This window comes from Sciurus vulgaris, assembly GCF_902686455.1.
Source record: "Sciurus vulgaris genome assembly, chromosome: 7".
NCBI lineage: Eukaryota > Metazoa > Chordata > Mammalia > Rodentia > Sciuridae > Sciurus > Sciurus vulgaris.
In genome coordinates, this window is record NC_136467.1 from 103,682,181 (window position 1) to 103,704,413 (window position 22,233).

The 22,233-nt window shown below is 32.6% G+C and overlaps 1 protein-coding gene across 2 annotated transcripts in view; it reads right to left on the bottom strand.

The window, feature by feature from the left end:
* Positions 1-22,233, bottom strand: part of TINAG (tubulointerstitial nephritis antigen) — an 83,949-nt gene that overhangs the window by 30,255 nt on the left and 31,461 nt on the right. For both annotated transcript variants that reach the window (XM_079147643.1, XM_079147642.1), the window contains exons 6-9: positions 18,814-18,964; positions 16,297-16,477; positions 14,761-14,806; positions 11,593-11,716 (exon numbers count right to left, since the gene is read on the bottom strand). In XM_079147643.1, coding sequence (XP_079003769.1) covers positions 11,593-11,716; positions 14,761-14,806; positions 16,297-16,477; positions 18,814-18,964 — 502 coding nt within the window. The remainder of the gene's footprint in view (positions 1-11,592; positions 11,717-14,760; positions 14,807-16,296; positions 16,478-18,813; positions 18,965-22,233) is intronic.

Consider the following 22,233-nt stretch of genomic DNA (forward strand, 5'->3'; position numbering starts at 1 on the left):
AACTCAATATATCTAAATTAAACTCTTGGTCCTCCTTTTACATTCATGGCTTTCCATATCAATAAAGGACACATCTGTGCAACCTGCTATGCATGGAAGATACTTGAGAAAAACAAGAATTATGTGAATTATGTGGATACTTCCTGATTACTATGTAAACACTCTATCTTGAATCAAGAATTAACACATAGTTGAAGATTAGACCTTGAAAATATCCAACTTAAAGGGGAGAAGAAGAATTATTCTTCTATTCCAATTAGTGAGTTCTAGAAGTTCTGGGCAATTTAATAAGCCTGAAGCAAAGATTTGATGTTGTTGTTTTGAACTGTTTAACATGTACAATAGCATATTTCTGTACATATCAATACACAAATTTATTTTCCTTTTCTCAATTTACTCTCAATGTGATCTTTTGACTAGCTAAAACTAAAGGTTTTAAATTTTTCTTCTATGAATCACTGCATATGGGAAGATAAATAATCAAGCTAATGAAGAGAAATTGTGTTAGCTGACCTGCTTACAAACATCAACCTAACAGCTCATGATTTACATTTGAATCTTAGCAATATTACATATTGCAAAAGCCCTTGAATTTAGGGGATATATTGTAAACTATAAAAACAAATTTAAATTCAAGAAAGTCAAATATCTACTTTGTTATCTTTGACATCAAAGAATAATAAACATTATTTTTAATGTATATTTAAAAATAATAAATTATATTTTATAGTATGCATATAATTTATATTTCATATAATATATTGTATTTTATATGTGTTTCAAATGCATGCATGATGAAAAATGTGCAAAACTTCAAATAAAATTAATGTATTTCTAACTATTTTCCTCTCAAGAATCTCTAGGAAGGAAGTTTAATTAGTTATGCATACCTCCTATTAGGAAGAAAAGTATAGGAAAGAACTAAGTATTTTGCAGTTAAAAGACATCATAACACTCAAATTAAATGTTTTGCATTGTCTATACTAATCATCACACATTCATTTGCATTTGCTAAATAAGCATAGTAGAAGTGTTCATTCAGCTGTCTTAGACTTCCTTGTGCATCATAAACATCTAATTAAAACATCTGCTCAAAATTTACCAATTTGCCAGGGGTTAAACATAGCGTAGCATGGAAATTCAGGCTTAGTATTAAGTCATTATTCAAAAAGACAGAGGGGAAAATGATGAATGGGGAAGAACAAGTGTTGGCCCTAATAAAACTGTGTCAGATAATTGTGTAATTGCCCTAATTAATGCCTTATGCTCCCTGAATCCTTGAAATTTATATCTCTAGAAAATGTGGGGAAATACATTAGAACTTCAGTTTTAAAGTTTTAGTTTTATGCTTTTTTAGGGGACCAGTATCTTCATAAATAGATTCATGGATGATGATAGATGCATGACTAGATAGATGGAGATAGATATGATTCATCAATTGATCAAAGGTTTATGGTAACAAAGTAGTATGACAACATGATTAGGAACCTAACATAAAAAATCATGACTTTTTGTTACTCAATAAGACTGTCTTCTTAGCCTGTAAAATATTACTTATTATTTCATGATTATTTTCTCATAAATATTTTAAAAACTGAAGAAACAATAAAAGGATATTAAAGAATCGTAAAATCAACAAGACTAGAATTACCATAGCCTCTAAACCAATGATTTTTCTACTTTCTGTAAATCCCTAAATCCTCTCATTTTTTATTTTATTAATCTTTCTGTCATTTTAGTAGCATATCAGCTTTTTATCCTAACCACTTTGTTTTTCTAACTCTATAAGGAGCCCAACTAGAAAACCATCAGGATTGGGCAAACTCAACTCCCTTTCCTTTTATGTCTGGCTGAGCAGATGGCCACAAGGGCAGAAAGCACCCAGAGGGCAGAGTGGCTCCACTACCACTGCCTGGCGGGCTTTGGGGTGCCTCTGGGCTCCTCCCTCTCCTGAACATCCAGACAGCATTGAAAATCTCCTTTATTTTCAACAAAATTCTGACAAAGCATTCCTCCCACCACCTCTTCCTTCAGTTTTTACTTCCTGGAGATAAACGACGCTATGTGATAGGAATTTTCACCAATGTAGCACATCCTAAACACTAAAATGTTTTCATCTAACCTTGCCTTCTATCTGAATACAGAAGAGTCACCATACAGTCCCCTATAAGGCCCATTTCTACACACACTCTTTGGATTCCAAACCTTCCAGCCTTCCAGATTTCTAAGAAATTTCACACTGGCTGCTCTTCTTTCTCTTATACTGGATTTTCTCATGACTTGGTCTCAACTATTATTCTGTTTAATCTCATTCATCTTTGAATGTTATATTCCCTGGCCTTGAGATCAAATGCATCTATTTGCTTGTTCTGACCTTCACCCGTATTTGGAATGGGGGTGCTGGGAACCTAAACCAAGACCTCATGCATGCTAGGTAGGCGCATTACCACTGAACTACACCCCAGCCCTGATTTTGTGTCTCAGAATAATCCTCCTGGGATTACTGGGCCTGGGTCATCAGGCCCCACAGTGCACTCCTTCCCTATCTCCTTGTATGGTACCACACCCCACCTAATTTACAAAACTATTATTCTAAGAGTGGACCATCTTGGACTCCTCCCTTACCATGTTCCATTACAGCCCCACATCATGTCTGCTAGCTTTTCTTCCTAAATATTTCTTGCTCTACCTATATTTCCAACACTTTTCCACCATATTACCAAGACCAGAATATTATCTCATATTTAGAGTATCAAAATTTGCCTTTTTTTAATTACACTCTTTATAGTCAGAGCACCATTTTAAAAATGCAAATAAAGATCACGCCACCTTACTACTTAAAAAGTTTAATAACTTCCCTTGAGTTCTTAGATTATTAATAAAATACTTAATATCTGAACTAAAATCTGTTTAATGGCCTCCAAATTCTTGCCTTCTGAGATTCAGCAAACACAACCTTCTTCATGTTCACAAAATGTTCTGTATTGTAGTCACAAGGCCTTGATATAATCTGTTCTCTTTGTTTCTGTGCAATTCATATATTTCAGCTCAAACTTTATTTCTTTCTGTCTTTCCTTTATAAAGGTCTCATAATTTCACATTTTATGTGTTTTTGTTTAATGACTAACTGTACTGTGAGGGCAAGAACTGTTTTAGATTTTGCTCATGATGCCTAGTACTCAGCACAGTACCAGGAACACCGTGAATTAGCTTTTAATGTTTGTTGAGCATACAAAAAAGAATAATTTAGGAATCATTCTATTATACCCAATTTGAAGTCATATAATGGATTTATATCAAAGTTTACAGAAATTTCTGATTCATTTTTTGATGATTCACTCAAACCAGATTTCTTCACAGTGATGATTGGAAACAACCAATTTCTATCATTTTGCAATAGCATTTTTTATGTATTTTGAGGGGGTGTTCTTTTTTTAAAAAAAACTGCAATCATTATTCAAAACATACTTGGAAAATTTATTTGTTATTCTTTAATCTGTCTTTCTTTGATTATTCTAACATTTGTTTTCCTTCTGGCCTACATCTCACAGTAGTTGGTCTCCTCTCTCCCTGAGTAATTATTCAACAGTGATATGTAAAATAAACAAACAAACAAAAAATCCTTGATACTTTTGACCTCAGACTTTAGAAACACATATAAAGTTCAGTGTCAAAACTCAGGCCATTATAAAATATTCTAGTTTTCTAAAAGTTATATATCAATTAGTAGATTATAACTTTGATTAGGACAAGGATCTTTGTCTATTTTATTCATGGACATACTTTAGCACCTAAAACAATACCTGACACATATACTTAATAAATACTTACCGAATAAAACATTATTGAACATGGTAAAAATAGTCTTAAAATTATTTTATTTTTCTTTCTTGGGGACATGCAGAGCATATTTTCAACATAACTCTATTCCATTATCAGGAATGATGATATAAAGAAATGTCAATGTTTGTCCCAATTATGTTCCTTAATGTTCTAAAATTTTGACCTGCTGAATTTACTCATTTGGATTTCAGCAGTAATTCTTGAGAATTATATGCAAAACAAAAGAAATTTATGTAATACTTTACCAACTTTAGACTTGGTGGTCAAATAAAGTTCAGAATGTTGGGTGGACACGTACAGACACAGAATAAATTGTGATCGTCATAAAGATGTGGAATAGGGCCATAATACAGAGAATAGCAGCTTCAGTGAAATTTTCAAATATCATGTTATGTTGATTATAAAACAATATTTTTCACATTTTAACATGTCTAAAATTGGGTTTCATCTTACAATCAAAGCTTCTTAGTTTAATAAGTAATATTTTCTTCATATTACTAGTATATAATATAATGACAAGTCTCAAAATATGTGGGTTTTTATTCAATTAAATGATTTTATAAATATAGCTTCTATAATTAGGATGGACAGAAGTTTTGGAGAGAAGAGAAAGGACTGCAATAAGAAGCAGAGCAAGGAATTACAAGTTTGCATCCTGTCCTATTAACCCACATTCTGTGCTTTACTTATGTGGTAATATATACATAAAGCATAATGCTGTATCATCTTACAGTGGAATAAGTTGTGGATGTATCTGCTTCATTCTCTAAACTCCTTAAGATTAAAGATACATATTAATCTTCCTTGTGTTCCCCAGTGCTGGGTACTTGATAAAAGCTTAAACTCATTTCTTTTTTTCTTCCCAAGTTAAACCTAATAGCTTTGTCTTCTACAGAAAGGGCAGAACACAATTTGTTGAGATAAATTTGTCAGGTACTTCATAGGAGTATATTAAGCTCTTTGATAAGGAACATTAACTTCCTTGAGCTATTTGATTATGTTCTAATTCACTGATGCATTAATTTCCTGAATGTAGTAATTTCCAAATAAGGAATTGCTAATAGGGAAATGAATGAAAATTTACTGCTCCAGAGCACCTAACAATGCCCAGGTGATACAAAATATTTGTGAAAAATAGGTAGATTTCCCCCAAAGCAATTTTCCTACTAACAAGTTTAGCCTCATTAATTGTCACATATGTGAGGCAAATTTATAAAGATCCCAATTTTCTAGGAGTTTTTGAATGTAAATGTAATACACTAATACAATTGACATGCTGGATATGAGGAATATAGAAACGATGTCAGAGAAATTAAATGTAAACAGATTTATATGTTTTTCAAACTCAGCACAAATGAACATAGGAGTAGAGTGAAGAAAATATGATCAGCATGACTACATAGATGGTAGAGATGACAAAGGATCAGTTCTAATAAATCAAAAAAGTCTCCATGTCTCTGTTGGCATTTACAGAATTCGTGGAATGATAGGAAAAATTATATCCATCACCTAATGTGTGGTGGGGAAACTTTTCTAGATTAAGAACGTTACTGAGAAAACAAAAATTAATTATGAAACCTACATAGGGAATTTGGAAAAATGCAACTTTCAGACTGATAAAAAATAAAATCAAAGTACAGTTGAATTTCCAGGTACATGACACAGTATGAAGAAGGTTCATTCCATTTAACCTCATGAAATGTCTCTAATTAATGAAGAACAGAAAAATGATGCAAATTTCAAATCCTCAGTATCTTTTTTTCTATCTTTAATGAATCAACCAGCAGACATAATCACAAAACACAACTTTGAGAAATAATAGAAAAACTCATTTTGTGCTGTTCTAAATGAGAATGGATGGTGAGATGACACTCACCACAGTCCTCTCCCTCCATCTCTGGACCTAAAGAGGAAAACCCTCCCACTTAAATATGTAAGGCATTCCAGAAATACTTTTCAAGATCTTCTCAAGGACCATTTTCAGACTATGACAATGAGATGCCATAAGCCACTCATGCTACCCCTGGTAGGTTAGTTGAGAAAGCAACACAGGAAAGCTGGTTGGACCAACAAAGTCCCACCCAGTCCTCCAGAGGCTATGTCTGAAAGAGGACACAGGGTGAAGTAAAAAGGAAGGCAACAATGACACATGGCAGCAGATACCTGCATGAGGGTTATGATAAGTCCCACCAAGCCTTCTGAGTTAGGAACTTAAAACAGAATATTCCAGGACAAAAGCAAGGGTTGATCTGGTGAGTGTGGGTCCAGCATAGACAAACCTGAATCAAGGATGAGGAGGGCATCAGCTCTCTCCAACTACTGCCTACTCTATTTTTGAACAAATAGTTACCTACTTAAAGATGAGTAATAAGAAAGGAGAACTATCTCAAAACACAAGCTAAAAAATAATTTGTTGAATAGAAAAAGCATTAAGTATATTATGGATCCCCCATGCATTAAGTAGTTTGGCAACATCTGTGCATAATATAAAGACATCTGTTCTTTGGAGCTTTATTCTAGTGCTAGAGATAGATGGTATATGACCAACATAAAAAGATAATTAAATTATACACTGTTAGAAAGTGATAATTATGTGACCATTTAGAACAACGGAGTAGGTGAGGGAGCTCAGGATTCTGGAGCAGAAGACAAGTAGCAGATTAAGTAGAGAATTCAGGAAGGGGGGCATACTGAGAAGTGAGATCTGAGCAGAGACTCGATGGAGGCACAGAAACTAAGGAACTGGATACCTTGTAGAAGAGTATTTTAAGCAAGATCCTGAAGTGGGGGTTGCTGACACAATACAGAACCTCTAAAGCAAGGTACAGGTGAGTAGAAGTTGAGATGAAAAAGTTGATGGGGGTGGGAGTATGTTCTCAGATCACGAAGGCCTTGGTAAGAACCTTGACTTTTACCCTGAGGGAAATGGGAAATTGTTATAATGTTGAAAGCAAAGCAGTGACAAGACCTGAGTAATGTTTTTAACAGGAAATCCACTGGGTCTATATTGGAAACAGACTGTCAGAGGGAAGAGGTAAATGCAGAAAGACCTACTAGACGTGACTTCAGAAATCCAGGTACAAAATATTGACTAATGGTGGCTCAGGCACCACAGTGGAGGTTCAGAGAGGGAAAACTGATTGGCTTCTGGAGTTTAAAGTTTATGATATATTGAAAGTAGGTTGTGAGGAAAGGAATAAAAGACAATTCCAAGGTTCCCCACCAGAGCATAGGGAAAGATGGAGTTGTCATCAGCTGGAATGGAAAAAAAAGTGATGCTATTTCACAAGGTTAAAGGGAAAATTGGGAGTTCTGTTTTAGAAGTGCTAAAGTTGAAGCACCTCTCTTCCTAATAATGTGCATGCAAATTGAGATGTTAAGTAGACCTTGGAATATATAAATAGGGAGTTCAGGAGAGAAGTCTTGGCTAGAAATATAATTCAGTTGGTGCTAGCTTCTATATGGTGCTTAAAACCAGGGTGAGTTTGGAACTGATGAGTTCACCAAATTATGAGTATGGACAGAAAGGACTGGAGTACTAAGACCTAAGACTGGGCCGTGCCAGGACTGCAAAGCATAGATAAACAGGGAAACAAACAAACAAAAAAAATTACTTTAGCAAAGGACCCTGAGAAGTTGTAGATCATAAGGAAAAGCCACATGAGGGGATGGGCAAGTACAGAATCTGACCAGTGGATTTTAAAAAGGTGGAGGCCATTGACAACCTTGAAATAAATGTTTGAGAAGAGGAAATGGGTAGTGAGAAAGTGATGGGAGATTTAATAAAGAATTGAAGAAGTATTAAAGAAAGTGAGTACAGGCAAATTTTGCAAGGAGTTACGGTAAGGAAAGAAAAACTGAAGTATGGAAAAGGTGAAGTCAAGAGAAAAGGAGTTTTTCTAATCCAAGAAACACCAGCATTTAACTGCATAAATAAAATTGGTTACAGAGAGGAAAAAGGGGAAATTACCTCTGCATTGTCTTTGAAAGCTGAGAGGGGCTGGGTGCACAATATGCAAGGAGGAACTCAGACAGAAGTGTGTATGGTGCAATTATGTAAGTGGTGGAAGAACGATTATGAGGCAGTATGTGCTGGTAGGTGACACTTATGTTTCCAGGAAGTGTTTTCTGATTGCTTCAGTCTTTTCAGGGAAATAGAAGGCAAGGTTATCATCAAGACCAAGAGGCAGAAAGGTGTTGGAGATTCAAGGAAAAAGAACAAGTTGTGAGATAATCACCTAAAGAGGGGGAGAATAAACAAAGTAATAATTCAGAACATGATTACCTGATAGATTAGACATCTACTTGAAATATGTCATTATAAATTAGAGTGAATAAACATAGTTCCAAGTTTTTATCAACTATGATCAGATGCAGGTACAAAACTGAATGATTCAAATTTAACCACAATCGAGGTCTGTCCAACTAATATAAGTTAAACAAGGGACAAGAGTCCAGGGCATATGTCAAAGGGGAAAGTAAAGATTCACTGTGGGATTTTAACCAAGTAAGAAAGACTATGTGGGCATTAAGGAGAAGAGAGACAAACAGTGGTCAAGTTGAACAAAATAATACATTACAAGCACATGGGGTCAGAGGAGAAGGGGCTGTGGGTGAAAAAATAGGAAATGTTAGAGTGAAATGCAAAGATTCGAGATTAAATTTCTATAAAGAATGCAGGAAGAATATATATTCCATACTTTGTATAAATATATCAAAGTAGATTCTATTGTCATGTATGAATAAAAAGACCCCCCTCAAACAGTGCAGGAAGAGACAAGTGAAAAACGTAAAGCTCAATATGAATTATTCAAGGGAACTGGGGAAGTCAGATAAAGACTTAAAGAAATCACAAACATGAATTCTCTAAATATAACTCAAAGAAAACCTTAAATGACAACCAGTTAAGAGGAAACAAAAAAAACAAGAATATTTTAAAAAGCAAGAGCCATTTGAAGAATGAACAGCAAATACAATAAATGTAGGGAATTGGCACATCATAGTACAGCAATTATATATAATAAAACGCTAAAGAACTATAAGATCAATGTCATTATAAGAAAGATAATAGAAAATATCAAAAATCTGGCATATGGAAAAATATGTTAAATTCAAGGATTAATAAAATTAATGAGTGTTCAAGTAGAGTCATGTCATTTTTGTAAAGAGAAAAAACATTAAGTGTCCTGAGACTTTCTGTAGGAAGACTGGATGCTGCAGACCCTAGGGCAACATCTGCAAAATTCTGATGGTTTATAGTCCCAGGATTTTATACCAGTTATGTTGTTCATCAAAATAGTGACAACAACTGTTTTTTGAAAATACAAAAAATTAGGTAACTCAAGCCTTATGAGCCCTTCTTGATAAAAACAAATTACTGGAAAATAAAAATAAAAAAAAAATTAATTAATAAAATAATGAAAATTAAACTAAAGGTTAGAAGAACCACTGTCAAAAAGTATTTATTTATTATTGACTCCATAATACATTGCATATGATAACATATAAACTATGGCTTCAAAGTAGAATGCAGCTTTTTTTAACCCTTTGATGGGCAGAAACAATAGCATAACTAACCAATAGTACAAGTACGATAGAACAAGATGTGGGAAGAAGTATGAGAGTGACAAATTTACTCGTCTGTTGACAACAAATTGATCAGTATTAAAATATGTAGCTAATATGAGCTATTAGTTCAACAACTAATTCTTTTAACACATACGTTTTAAACTTAATTTCCATAACATTATATTAAAAGTTATATTCGAGTAAAATTAACCTGAGTAGCATTATTTTAAAATACTATATCCTATTTTTTTTTTCTATTTTAGTTTGTCTAACTTTTCATCATAGAAAATGAGAAAACTTTTCCAACTTTTTTTCACCAATCGTCATGCTAATAATTATTTCTAAGGTTTGGTTTGGGATTTTTTTTTTTAATTTTTTAGCTCATTAATTTTAGTGGTAAGCATATGCAACTCACAAAAAAATGATTCTCTCTCTCTCTCTCTCTCTCTCTCTCTCTCTCTCTCTCTCTCTATATATATATATATATATATATATATATGGGTTTTTTTTGTTTTTGTTTTTTCAGTTAAGGCAGGCACTTTATTCCATTCAACCTAAGGTTAGTCACCAGGAACCTGCCATAGGACTCTAAAGTGGAGTGACTATACAGAATAAACCTGCTAAAATGAAAAAGAAAAGCAGCCATCACTTGAAAGAATGTTCAGAAACTAATATTTTTATATACTTCTAATGAAAACATTAGCAAAAAATTCCTTCTCTTAAAATTTTCATACTGTAGTACCCTATTTCACATGAACTTTTTCCTCTTTTTTCTTTCTTTTTCTTTGTTCTTACTTTTTTCTGTTTGTCTTTCTTTTCTCTAATTTTATTTATGTAGGATACAGATGAAAGTATTCCAAATATTCAGTAGAAATTATCTCTTGTTTGTAAAATCATATATATTTATTCTTTTCTCCTAGCAGTAGTTTTAAAAATCAGTATCCTACATTAACATGAAATACTGCCTTTTTCAATTCTAAGATACATGCATTTTCACATTCCTGAATCAAGACAAGTCATAGATCTTTGGTATCCTTGATTCAAAGACATGATAATTCTGTGATTGAAATATTGGAATATTTAAAATAAATGAGAACAGAGGGTTAATGAGACATCCACAGGATAGATTTGTCTATATATCTTAGAAATTTACTCAGTGAGGTTTCCAAACTCAGTAGAAGATAACAATTTAGTTGTAGGTGAGATTGTTTTCTGCAGGCTCAGTAAATTTGTCAGGAATGACAAGCTCATTTAGAATGAAGTTATTCATAAGAGGAAAGATGAGAAAAGAGAGAGTTTTGGATGGAAAGAAAAAAAATTGTAACATTTCCTTTGAATTGGAGTGAGATATTTTGAGAAAGAATTTGCAGACTGGGACACAATCAGAATGAGACTGAGAAGATTCTGGGGTTCTGTCTTTCAGAGTAGGGCCTATTTGTGAAATTATTTACCCCTGAGACACAACCACCAAACAAATTTTGAACTTTGTTTCTTGCCCTTGCATAGGTGAATGGATTTTACTTTCAAATTTGATCAATGTGATTTCAATTCTCATATATTTTTAAAAACTTATATCAAGTTAAAGGTGACCTTACCCTCTCTTCCTGCTTAATAGCTAACATTTGTAACTCCATTAAAAATTTTCTCCCCAATCATAATACACTTCAGATTGGCAACTTCCCCTTGATTAGGTCATATGTAAAATTTACACCAATAATACATTTTCCTTGCTCTTAGACAGATTCTTAAAGACATTCACAGGTGAGAAGCAGGAAATGGTCATCTTTCCCAGAATACTGAGTTAGCCTTCAATGGTCTTCTCTTTATTTGTTCTTGTTAGATATACATGGCACTAGAGTGTATTTTGACATATTATACATACATGGAGAACAACTTATTCTAATTTGGATCCCATTCTTTTGGTTGTACATGATGTGGAGTTTCACTGGTCGTGTATTCATACAAGAACATAGGAAAGTTATGTCCAATTCATTCCTCTGTCTTTAAAATAACGGCAAAATGTTGGCAAGGTTTGGGTAATTTTTGAATTGGTAACAGATTCTCTCACAAAAAAGGGGAATTCTGATATCGAAATACACTATGTATTATTATTTTCAGTTTCATTTTCCATAACTGAACCCACATCTTCCAAATTAGAAAGATTTTAAGAAATTGCCTTACCCGGTAAGTTTGACCGCATGTGTCCGAAGTTTTCGATATTTTTCTGATTCTTCATTTGTGCTGGTAACATGTCTGTATATCCCTGTCTTATAGTGAAAGAAATCCTCGTGGACTTGCATTATGGCTAAAATAAAACCCAACAAAACAAATGGCACAGTGTTTTTAAAAAAAATCATCTTTAAGAGTCTCCAGAAAAATCTCCCCAAACAATGAATGGATAAATTGCATGGAGTTGAATCTTTGAAGGGATTGTACAATTCAGCTTAATTTTCTTTCCTACTTAATTGATTATGATGCTTTCCTATTCTCTTGTAAAAACAAATTTTACCTACTTAGAACATTACCTGACTACACATTATTCCTTTAAAATGCCACTCAAAAGTCTTAATCAACAAAGGCACTATTACCAGGAATGGAGCCCCTTGCAGGGAAGGGCCACTACAGTTGATCAGCAATTGCTATTTCTCCATTAATGTTGTGCTTCACCACAAGCTTCTCAAAATCCCAATTAAGCTAGTAGAGAAAGGTGAGTATAGCAAATTTGGTTTAAAGCAACTTTCCTTAACCCTTATAAATAAATACAAACCATTTCTTTCAGAGTTTTAATAAAAAGCAAAACCCTGGCAAAAGAAAACTGACAGGATTTCATCCTCCCAGCTCTAGAAAGCTAAGCCACTGTTATATTATTTAAAAAAGTAGAGCCGATGCTTCCTAAAGCTCTCCTGCACTCCCTCACCTTCACTACTTCTTTTCTGTATTGTGTGCTACTTTATGGAAGGGATTGGACATTTCAGAGTAAAAGACTTTAATGTTCTTTTCCAAAGGTCATGAATTGAAGATTTTCTAAATGGGAGTAGATATGTATAGTCTGATAACTACAAACAGTGCTTATCAATCTTAGTTTGACATGGATTATATAAAAAAGAAGGACTAACGTCACCACTATTTGGCAGATCCTAAATTTAAATTTATATTCCAAAGTCAAATACAACTTTTTAAGTTTTCCACGTTTTATTTCATTTTTTAATGTGACATTTATTTTCTGATGCTCTTCAAATAGTCTCAAAAGAGGTTAAACCTTCTTTATCTACTCTAAAACACATTCCCATAGGATTTAAAGAATTTATATAACTGTACTCGATGCAGATTTCTACTTTTGTTCTCTTTCCATCACCTATACTTACTTTTAATTGTACAGATTTTAGAAGGATGCACACTGTTATTTATTCAACATTCTATTCTATTGACATTCTTTTGTATTGAGATGGGGAAAATGCTAACTGTTAAGTCAGGCAACAATGAGCACACAATTGCATTGCATCTACAGCAAGAGCCAAGCAGCTTTCTATCCATTCATAAGAATGTGAAGATATTGCTAGTGATTTTTTCCTCCATAGAACCAGACTCCTTTAATTTTTAATATTTAGCTCTGCTCTAAGCATCATGAATAAAATATATCCTCCATTGCTGAAAAACACTGCTAACTAAAAAATAGGGTGAGGAATCATCAGAATCAATGCAAGATGATATTTTGTTCAGTTTCTGACACCAACAAACACTGAAATATATAAACTACTGCAGTGAAGTTCTACTCTTGGAAAGCTGCATTAAACTCATTAAAGAAAACTATAACATTCATGCATGAGAAGAGGGACATGTCTTGATTATTGCCGTCTTACCCCTGGCTTGAGTTGGCAAGAAACAGGTTCTCAACAAACATTTGCTAAATGAGTGTTCAATAATTCACATTTTTATTTTATTGCTTTGAATTTTTTATCCTTATTTTTGACTCATTATGTAAAATTTATGAACACTTATGTATATGGCAATAAAGTAAGTCTAAGGTGTTCCTCAACTTTAAATAATTATGATCCAAATTTCTTTTGAGTCATCAAAGAGAGAAAAAGAAACACTTCAAACAGTTATACAATGATTTGAAGATTTAGAAAGGTTAAGTAAATTGCCAAAATCATTTAAGTGGCAAATGTCAAAGTTGGGCCTTTAAGTTAATCTAGTGTTCAAATTTCTTTGATCCTTCAAATTTGTCACATAAGCTCCATTGAAATTACACCTGAATTTCTCATTCTTACAACAGCCAGCAATTTCTACAACTGAAAAAGTGTAAAAAAATCTTCTCATTTTTTTTTTTTTTCAGATTTCACATAAGGTCCCAGGATTTCTTAAATTCAGAACATGTTTAGTGTAAATTTTTTTGTTTCCTCAGTAAATACATTATTTCAACATAATTAGAAAATCCAAGATTTCTGCTGTATATTGAACTAATTAAACCAGCATTAAGGAAAAAAGAAAAACTTTTCAACAGTTTCTGAAGTATATATCAAAGATTTTAAATTTAATTTTTAATTTTGTATTCCACTACACTGATAAATACTTTGGCTCTTTGGTGTTTATTACCCAAATTCTACTTCATGCCTCATTGAATTTTTTTCTTCCGTGCACTTCAAAACTATGTTTATACAGGGAACATATTCTGTACATTTATTCTTATCCGTGTCACTATTACAAAATAAAATTCTAGAAATAAGCAAAAGAAACTATTATCAGAGATGGTACTTTAAAATTAAAGTCAATATAGAGTGAGTCACTGTATAATTTTGTTATTTACCATTAGTTTACCTCAAACAACACATTTACAAAATTGTCAAATTTGAGGCCTTTGTAAGACACAAAATTCATATTGACTTATTTGATTTTCCTTCAGCTAATGCAAAAGAAATGTATCTAGTTTGTTTCTATTTATCCTAATTTTTCCAATCTGTTACCTAATCTGCTGAAACTGAAGGTGATTAAATATCTAACATTATGTATGCTTCTTAAACATGATTGAATGAATAAAGTGAGATACATTGCAAAATAATCAGTTGGCATTTCATGTTTGTCTGTTGGTCCATGATCACTTTGCAAATACTTAGCAGACTTTCAGGAAATTAATCACTAATATTTAAGGGTTCAATATATAAGCTAGTCTATCTTCTTAAAATACAACGGCAGGTAATTAAGCAATTAGCTAAGCAAATCTCATAACTGAACTGGTTTTAGAATTATTAAACCCTTATGAAGATTCTTAAAGCAATTTTTATTAAAATCCTTTTACATTTATATTATTAAAAAATGACTAACATAAAACTGAATATCATGCGAGTTTACCTTGAACTGGTCCATTTTGCATGATTTCCCTCATTATCTCAGTTTCCTGGAATAGGAAATATCAAAGAGCATTATCATCATTATCAGCAATACCACACCTGTTGTTTGATGGGCAATATTAGCTGTTGTATAGTTTAGGCATTATATATCTGAAATGGTTTGATCATGTGCAGTTTACTCTAATCATACTTTAAAACACATGTGAAATACACATTGATAAAGTTGCTAAAGATGTGCTCATATTTTAAGTTAAACTTTATCACTAAACAATAATTTTGGAGTGGAGAGAAAGTATATTATTTTTATGGTGACAAAAAAATACCAGAACAAAGTTAAAGCCAGGTTTAATCAATGGAGATCAGTGTTACCTCCATTATTTTGATCACAACAGCAATCTCAGATGAGTTCCCCTATAGCTTCAGTACAAATATTTTAGTGTTACCACCCAATATACCCTTAGTAGGGAGGCAAGGAATTTCCTTCCTTCCTTCTTTCTTTCCTTCCTTCCTTCCTTCCTTCCTTCCTTCCTTCCGTGCATATTGAGCACAAAGTACAATCTAGAAATGATAGAAAAAATACTGACTATGCACGTATTCTCAAGATATTTATATCTCGATGATATAAACAGACATTAACACAACTAATTTTATTATTATATAAGAAGTTCTACTATGGAGAGAAGCATAGATTGCCATGGCTACAAATCATAAAGGAAATTAATCCCACCTAGAAGTCCAGTAAAACTTCAAAAATGATGAAAGTTTACTCTAGGCCTGGACATTCATATGACATTTCACTAGATGGAACCATGGGTTAACACCTTGAGTGAGAGGAATTATCACTTAGCTAAGTGGACATGCATGAATGAGTGTGGTGTATCTGAAGAACAGAGAAAGTCAAATACATCAGGAGCACTGGATGTAGGTAGAGAAAGTAAATGCTGGCAGGACCTGAATCTGTAAAAATAGTAGGTCAGAATCAACTCATGGGAGACCTGTTTGCCATGATAAAAATACTGGACTGGATTTTAGAGATTACTGTAAGTCAGAGAGGAGTCAGATATTTTAGAATCGAGAAGGCCAGGTGACACTGGTATGATGGAATAAAACTTGCCTTGTTTTTTAACATAACTAACTAGAATCCAAGAGTATTTTTCCCATTGTGGTTATGTTCACTTTAGTTACCTTGGGGAGTAAAGGATTGATCAAATTAACACCACCACAAAAAATTAAGTGAAAGCAGGTTTGACTTAGCTTTTATTCATCAAGTTCATACACACACACACACACACACACACTAAAATATAATTTAAGAACTTTATTTTCCTGGCCATATTTTAAATTAAGCCAATCTTTTACATTGCTAATATTAGAAAGAATAGAAATTGTACTTAAAGTCTTTGATAGACACTGTAAGAAAAAAAAACTGAAAATATAATAGTCTTTAATAGTTTTAAAGTTTTTAAATAGCATTAAAAGCAGAGCTGTGTATGTTTGAGGATGTCAGACATCACTAGTTCTTGCTGTTCAAACTTACATTGGAAGAGACTCTGTATGGAGGAGAGCATTGGTAAATCCTGTTGGACTTCTCTATGCTGTTGGGACATGGCTTGGTGGCGTGCCTTTTTCCCCGCCCATCAGACCTACTTGCCATGGCACAGACATTATTGGTGCTATTTTGGTCCTTAAAAAGTGGATAGCAGGCATGAGATACCAGTCTATGAGAAATAAGCAAAAAACAAAAGTGGTATTTAGGAAAATGCTAAAATATTCTGTCTATATTCAATTTTACTGTACTAAACATTCATAAGTTTTGCTGGTTACCTACACGCATGACTTTTTAAATGTCAACGAACTCCAACACTGCTGCTCAATGACATTGCTTTGCTCTCTACCCCTGTATTATTTCTTCATTATTATTTTTTTTTAAACTTAGTTTTTTATTTATCTATTTTTCTTTACTAGAAAGAATACAAATACTTGAATAAGAGGTCTTTTAGACTTAAAAAACATTATTTCCAAAGAATATCCAAGAGCTGAGGGCTAAGGGGAAAGAAAGGCAATAATGATGATAATAACTACTGTAATAAACATTTCTTGGTTGCCTCCTCAGTGTATTATTATTTTTGAATTTTACTTCAATCCATTTTTAATAAATAATTCTATCTTTAGTATAGAATTTCCTGAGGATGAAAAGTGACCATTAATAAAGCTGGTGGTAATATTAATACAAGAAGTTGTCTATATATAAGTTGACACACACATGCATATATAGAGAGGAAGAGTCCAGTTAAATATGAAGACATAATCAATTTGATTATCATAAGTTATGTACATTTTAGAATTATGGGTTTTATGGTTTGTTGACATTTTATTAAGTTACAGATATTATCTTTCATAAGACTTTAATGACTATATGCCCATATAGTTCATGATACTTCGGGAAAATATTATAATACTTATATAATATTTAAAGTAGAATTTATCAGATTGTAAGATGTATACAATACACAAAAGATTAAAAACTATTTTGATGTCTGATTTTTACAGTGAACTCAGCAGAGTGCAAATTATTTGGCTCCAAATATAATATAATCCTATTGAATACAAAGGTAGATAGGGTACTAAAACTACATAATTGATTTTATAGATATTTATTACTGAAATGACCATAAAAATATCCATTAAAATTGGTTCAAAAAAACATGACAGTGTCCAACAAAGTATGAAAATCTCAGCAAGATGATGACAACAAAGCATAAGATAGCATTAAATATGCCATGTTTACATTTACATTAAATGTAGAGTGGTATGACTGAATTGTGTGAATCTAAAATTCATATGTTGAAGATGTAAGGCCTGTGTGGTGGCATTTGGAGTTGCACCTTTGGGACATAATTAATTTAAATGAGGGTGTAAGAGTAGGGCCCTCACAGATGGGATTTAGTGTCCTTATAAGAAAAAGGAAATACATCAGCACTCTCTTGCCAGCAAGTGAGAACACCACAAGAAGGCGGCCATCTGCAAGCCAGGAGGACCTTGCTGTCTCCAAAACAGAATATCCCTTGTTTAAGTCACCCAGACTATGATATGTAGTTATGATGGCACAAGGAGACTAATACAATGACATTTAGTAAGACCTTAATGATAATTTGTATTTTTAACCTCCTGAAAAACTTTTATCTTTATCATAGCATAAAACGGAAGCCAGTCTAACTCTACTATACCAGGAAGATTTCAGCCCAAGCTGCCCATTCAAAGCACCATCTTATTAGGCAAAATACATGAAAAAATGTTTACAATTTAATGCTACCTAACAATATCTGACACTTATTCTCTTTCATAGCATCTAACTGTTGTAAAACAAGTCAAGGGCACTGATTGAATGGTGAAAGAATAGTGAGTCACTCTGCATCCTACTAGTTATCAGGTATAGTCCTTAGCCAAATAATCAGCTCTGAAGTAGATCAGCTCTACAGTGGACACATGGAAGCTGTGCTAGTAAAAGTTGTGAGAGTAAGGAATTGCAACCTGAGATTCTTCACCAAATGGGATGAGCACAGTTAGTGGCGCTGATGAGCTGAGGCAACTCTAAGTGACGCTTTTTGTAATTTTGGATTTTCTTCTGATTTTTTTAATCTAATTTTTCCTGGAATTTTCTAATCATCAACCTAGCTACCTAAAAGGCACAATCAAGGTGTCACCAACATTGATTACTGCCTTCCATCTGAAGGGACCCAGAAGAACAACTGGGCTCAGAGTAGCAAGAAGAAAATTCTTGTTTGAGTCTTCAAAAGAAAAATTCATGTTAATTTAGATAGAAATGCACACATTCTTCGATAACTATTTCCAATAGCTTCTAATCTCAGAAGATAGCATGTACTGTATATATTTAAAAGTGACATTTATTTGTGTTTATATACATGTGTGTGGGTGTGTTACTTTAAGGGTTTTTTGTTTGTTTTTTGTAAAAACACGTCAAAACCTTTTCCTTATTTTCACTTAAGATAGCACTCATAAAAATCCTAGAAACATATGTTGGGCAGCTATTTACCCACGTTTTCTCAGGAACCACCAGGCCCGGTCGATGCTTCCACTGTTGCATCCATGACGGTTCTTAGGACAGCAAGAGATCAAATTCTGAGGGGATAGATTGACTGTGTATAGACCCTTGGACTGAATTGCTATTCGGTCAGCTGCCACACCTGTTTCAAATAGAATACTGATTAATACTCACATGGCACACAACATGATGCTTCTGGTAAGTCACATATCCTTTTTTGTTAGAACCTTAAACTAGTTTTCAAAATTGTACATAATTTGGGATTAAGAACAAGTGTCATTAATAGATCTATGTATTGCAGCCAGTTCAACAGAAATATAATTTCAGTCATGATGTTTGTATTGTACTCATATTACTCCCTTAACTTAAGGAACTTGAAGGTTTTCTAACATCTTCCTTTAATGTTCTATATACTTTTGAACCCTTTCATTAAGAAGCCTGTCAACTGGAAGACTTTCTTGAGGGCAAGATTCTTACGTTACTTATACTGCTATCACTGACACAGTGTCTTGCATGTAATTATGAATAAATACATTTTAAATGAGTGTAAGTAAACTGGAGAAATCAAGAAAATGGTTTGTAAAAATATTAACTGAAAATTCACCCATGCTAATTTGATATATTGGAGTAAATTGAATCCTTCATTTTAAAATTGATATTTAATTTATTTACCCAGGAGGACATACTTCAGCTAATTCAGATTATTAAAAACTTATCTAATATCTAACAGCTACATAGTACACTTTTATGCTTGTATATATTGAAAATAATTATCTTAATTTTATTTCAGTAAACATGAACTTCACTTGTTATATACAAAGTGAGTATGTTTTTAGTTAGCTATTCTTAAATCTATCATTAACTGGTATAATTATTACTTAATATTACTAGTTAGTTACACATAATAATATAGTTAGATATAGTTAAAAAATTATGTATATACTGTATAATATATACTATATACGTATATATTATACATATGTATAATATATATAGTATATAATATACTAATATATGTATATAGTATATATAGTATATATACTATATGTGTATGTATGTAGTATATAATAATATATGTATATACTATATGTCATATGTATAATTGGTGATATGTAATATGTATAATTTATAGTTATATCTAATAAGGTATAATTAATATTATGACTATTAATTAACATTACTAGTTATATAGAGATATGCAGTAATGATTTCTGATTGATTCTTCTGCTTAAATAATTCCTTAGCATTGTTGTTGCCATAAGTTCATTCCTTCCCTCAATACACTTACTGAGCACCTAGCAGGTCAAAAGCACAGTAGCATTAGAAATTACAATAAGGAACAAAAACAAAAAAGACATAATTCTGCCCTCATAGAATAATAGACTGGAAAAACTGACCAACCAGTAGCAGAAACGTACATGTCATCATTTTGAACATGATTTCATGATAATGTAAATGGTGAGACCATGAAAAAATTAGTGTGGGTACTATTTCAATAACAGATTTTTTGTTGTTGGATAACTACAACAGTATCATTTCTGATGTTTAATACCAAGCTAACCCCAAGGTTTACTCACTTTTAGTAAAACCAAAAAAGATAGCTTTTTTGTATCCATTCTTTTTTCTCAGTGGAAGTTAGTTTTCTTCCCATCAGAATTATGGGTGCACTGGAACCCCTCAAGGTACTCATTTAAGTTATTGTCTAAAATAATTCATTTTAAATAATGCATTTATATACATGTCTTATGTAACTATAGCATGTGTGCAAAACCATAGTGCAATTGCTAATGCAGTTTAGATGCTTAATAAGTATTAAATCTATAACCTCCACTTCCTTCTCAATTTCCATCTATTATTTTGCTAGGACACATTTCATATGAGCAAATGGCATTATACTATCATTTCTGAAATCCTCAAGAGAATAATTCCCTGTATCATAAAAGAAAATAGAAATCCTATGATGCTTTGACATTCAGTACAAGGATTCAGAAGCAAATATAAATTTGTTAAATGTTAGTGTAACTTAATTTGTTCAAAATATAGTTTCATGGTGTCAACAGTAGCCAATGAGTGGGGAGTCCTGTATTCAGGATCATTTCTGAGCTTCCTCCTGTTTGGGCTTCAGGTAAGTTACCTAACCTATAGGGCTCCCTTTATGAGACCAGAGGATTGAAAAGGAGAACCTCTAAAATTTCTTCCAGCCCCATCAATCTAGATTCCACTAGAAAAAAAAAAGGTGTTTTAAATCCTAATGTCATACAATATGTTGCTCTAACTTATATAGACATTTCTGAATCTCAATGAAAATTTCATCCAAATTTACCTGAAATACTTGGAAAAGGTCACAAAATTTAAGAATGACTCAGTTCAATCATTTCCTGCTCTCTTTTTGAAAATTTTATTGAGTGTTACCTCTGAGGCACGCTATTATTTTCCCCGCTTGTTTTATTGTGTCTCCAAGTTTACTCTGTGGCACATATCTCTCCCACCATTCCAACACCTTTACCTCTTCAGCTTCTGACAAATTGCTTGAATTTTATTTGGTTACATAATTTTTTATATGTACATACTTTAAGTGTTTTTTTTTTATTCCATGTTGTAGATTGTAGTTTCTCTTAAAAATGTTTTTCTTATTTTAACTTCTAGATTTTTTACAACTTAGTGCATTTGTTCACACATGCACCATTATAGTAGTTTCTGTTTGCCATACTTACTACACAAAATACAAAACTGAGTCCTCTGAAACCACAAAATAATTTTGAATAGTCTCTGTGTGGATCTAGTGAATTAGGTGGGAGAACAATGTAGACTTGGCCCTGTGCTAACACTTCAGCTCTGCCAAAGACATCTCTGGAATGACCTCACTGATACTGTGAAGCAAGGACATATAAACAAAGATGTCAGCCTATTTCACAGCTGGCTCCTCCAAGAGCCTATGCATTTACTTTACAATATTTTCAGTGCTTTAAGTTGTTTTCAAGCACTCTTTTGTAATTATCTATAAACCATAGAACACAAGATCTTTGATAGTGTCCAGTTCTCATCATGTCAATTTTATTTAATTGCTAAAATACAATCTGTACTCCTTTGAGGACAATTTTGGACATCAAATCTTAGGGTGAGCCTGAGAAATTTATTTATTGGATTTGTGAGCTTCTATAAAAGTAGCTATAGAAGAAGTATTTTTTTTACATTTCTGGGTTAACATTAATATGAACTTGTAAGTTAATTTTATTTAAAGATCAGTTTTACCACTTTAGAGTCAGAATTTGTATATTTATGTATTTTTATTTCAAATGAGGATTACTTAATTTTGAAGCTTTACTTCAAAATAGTTTAATATATATACATTACATATATTTTGATCTTACAAAACAGAAAATATGCAAGAATTAAGTGAGGGTGTGTATA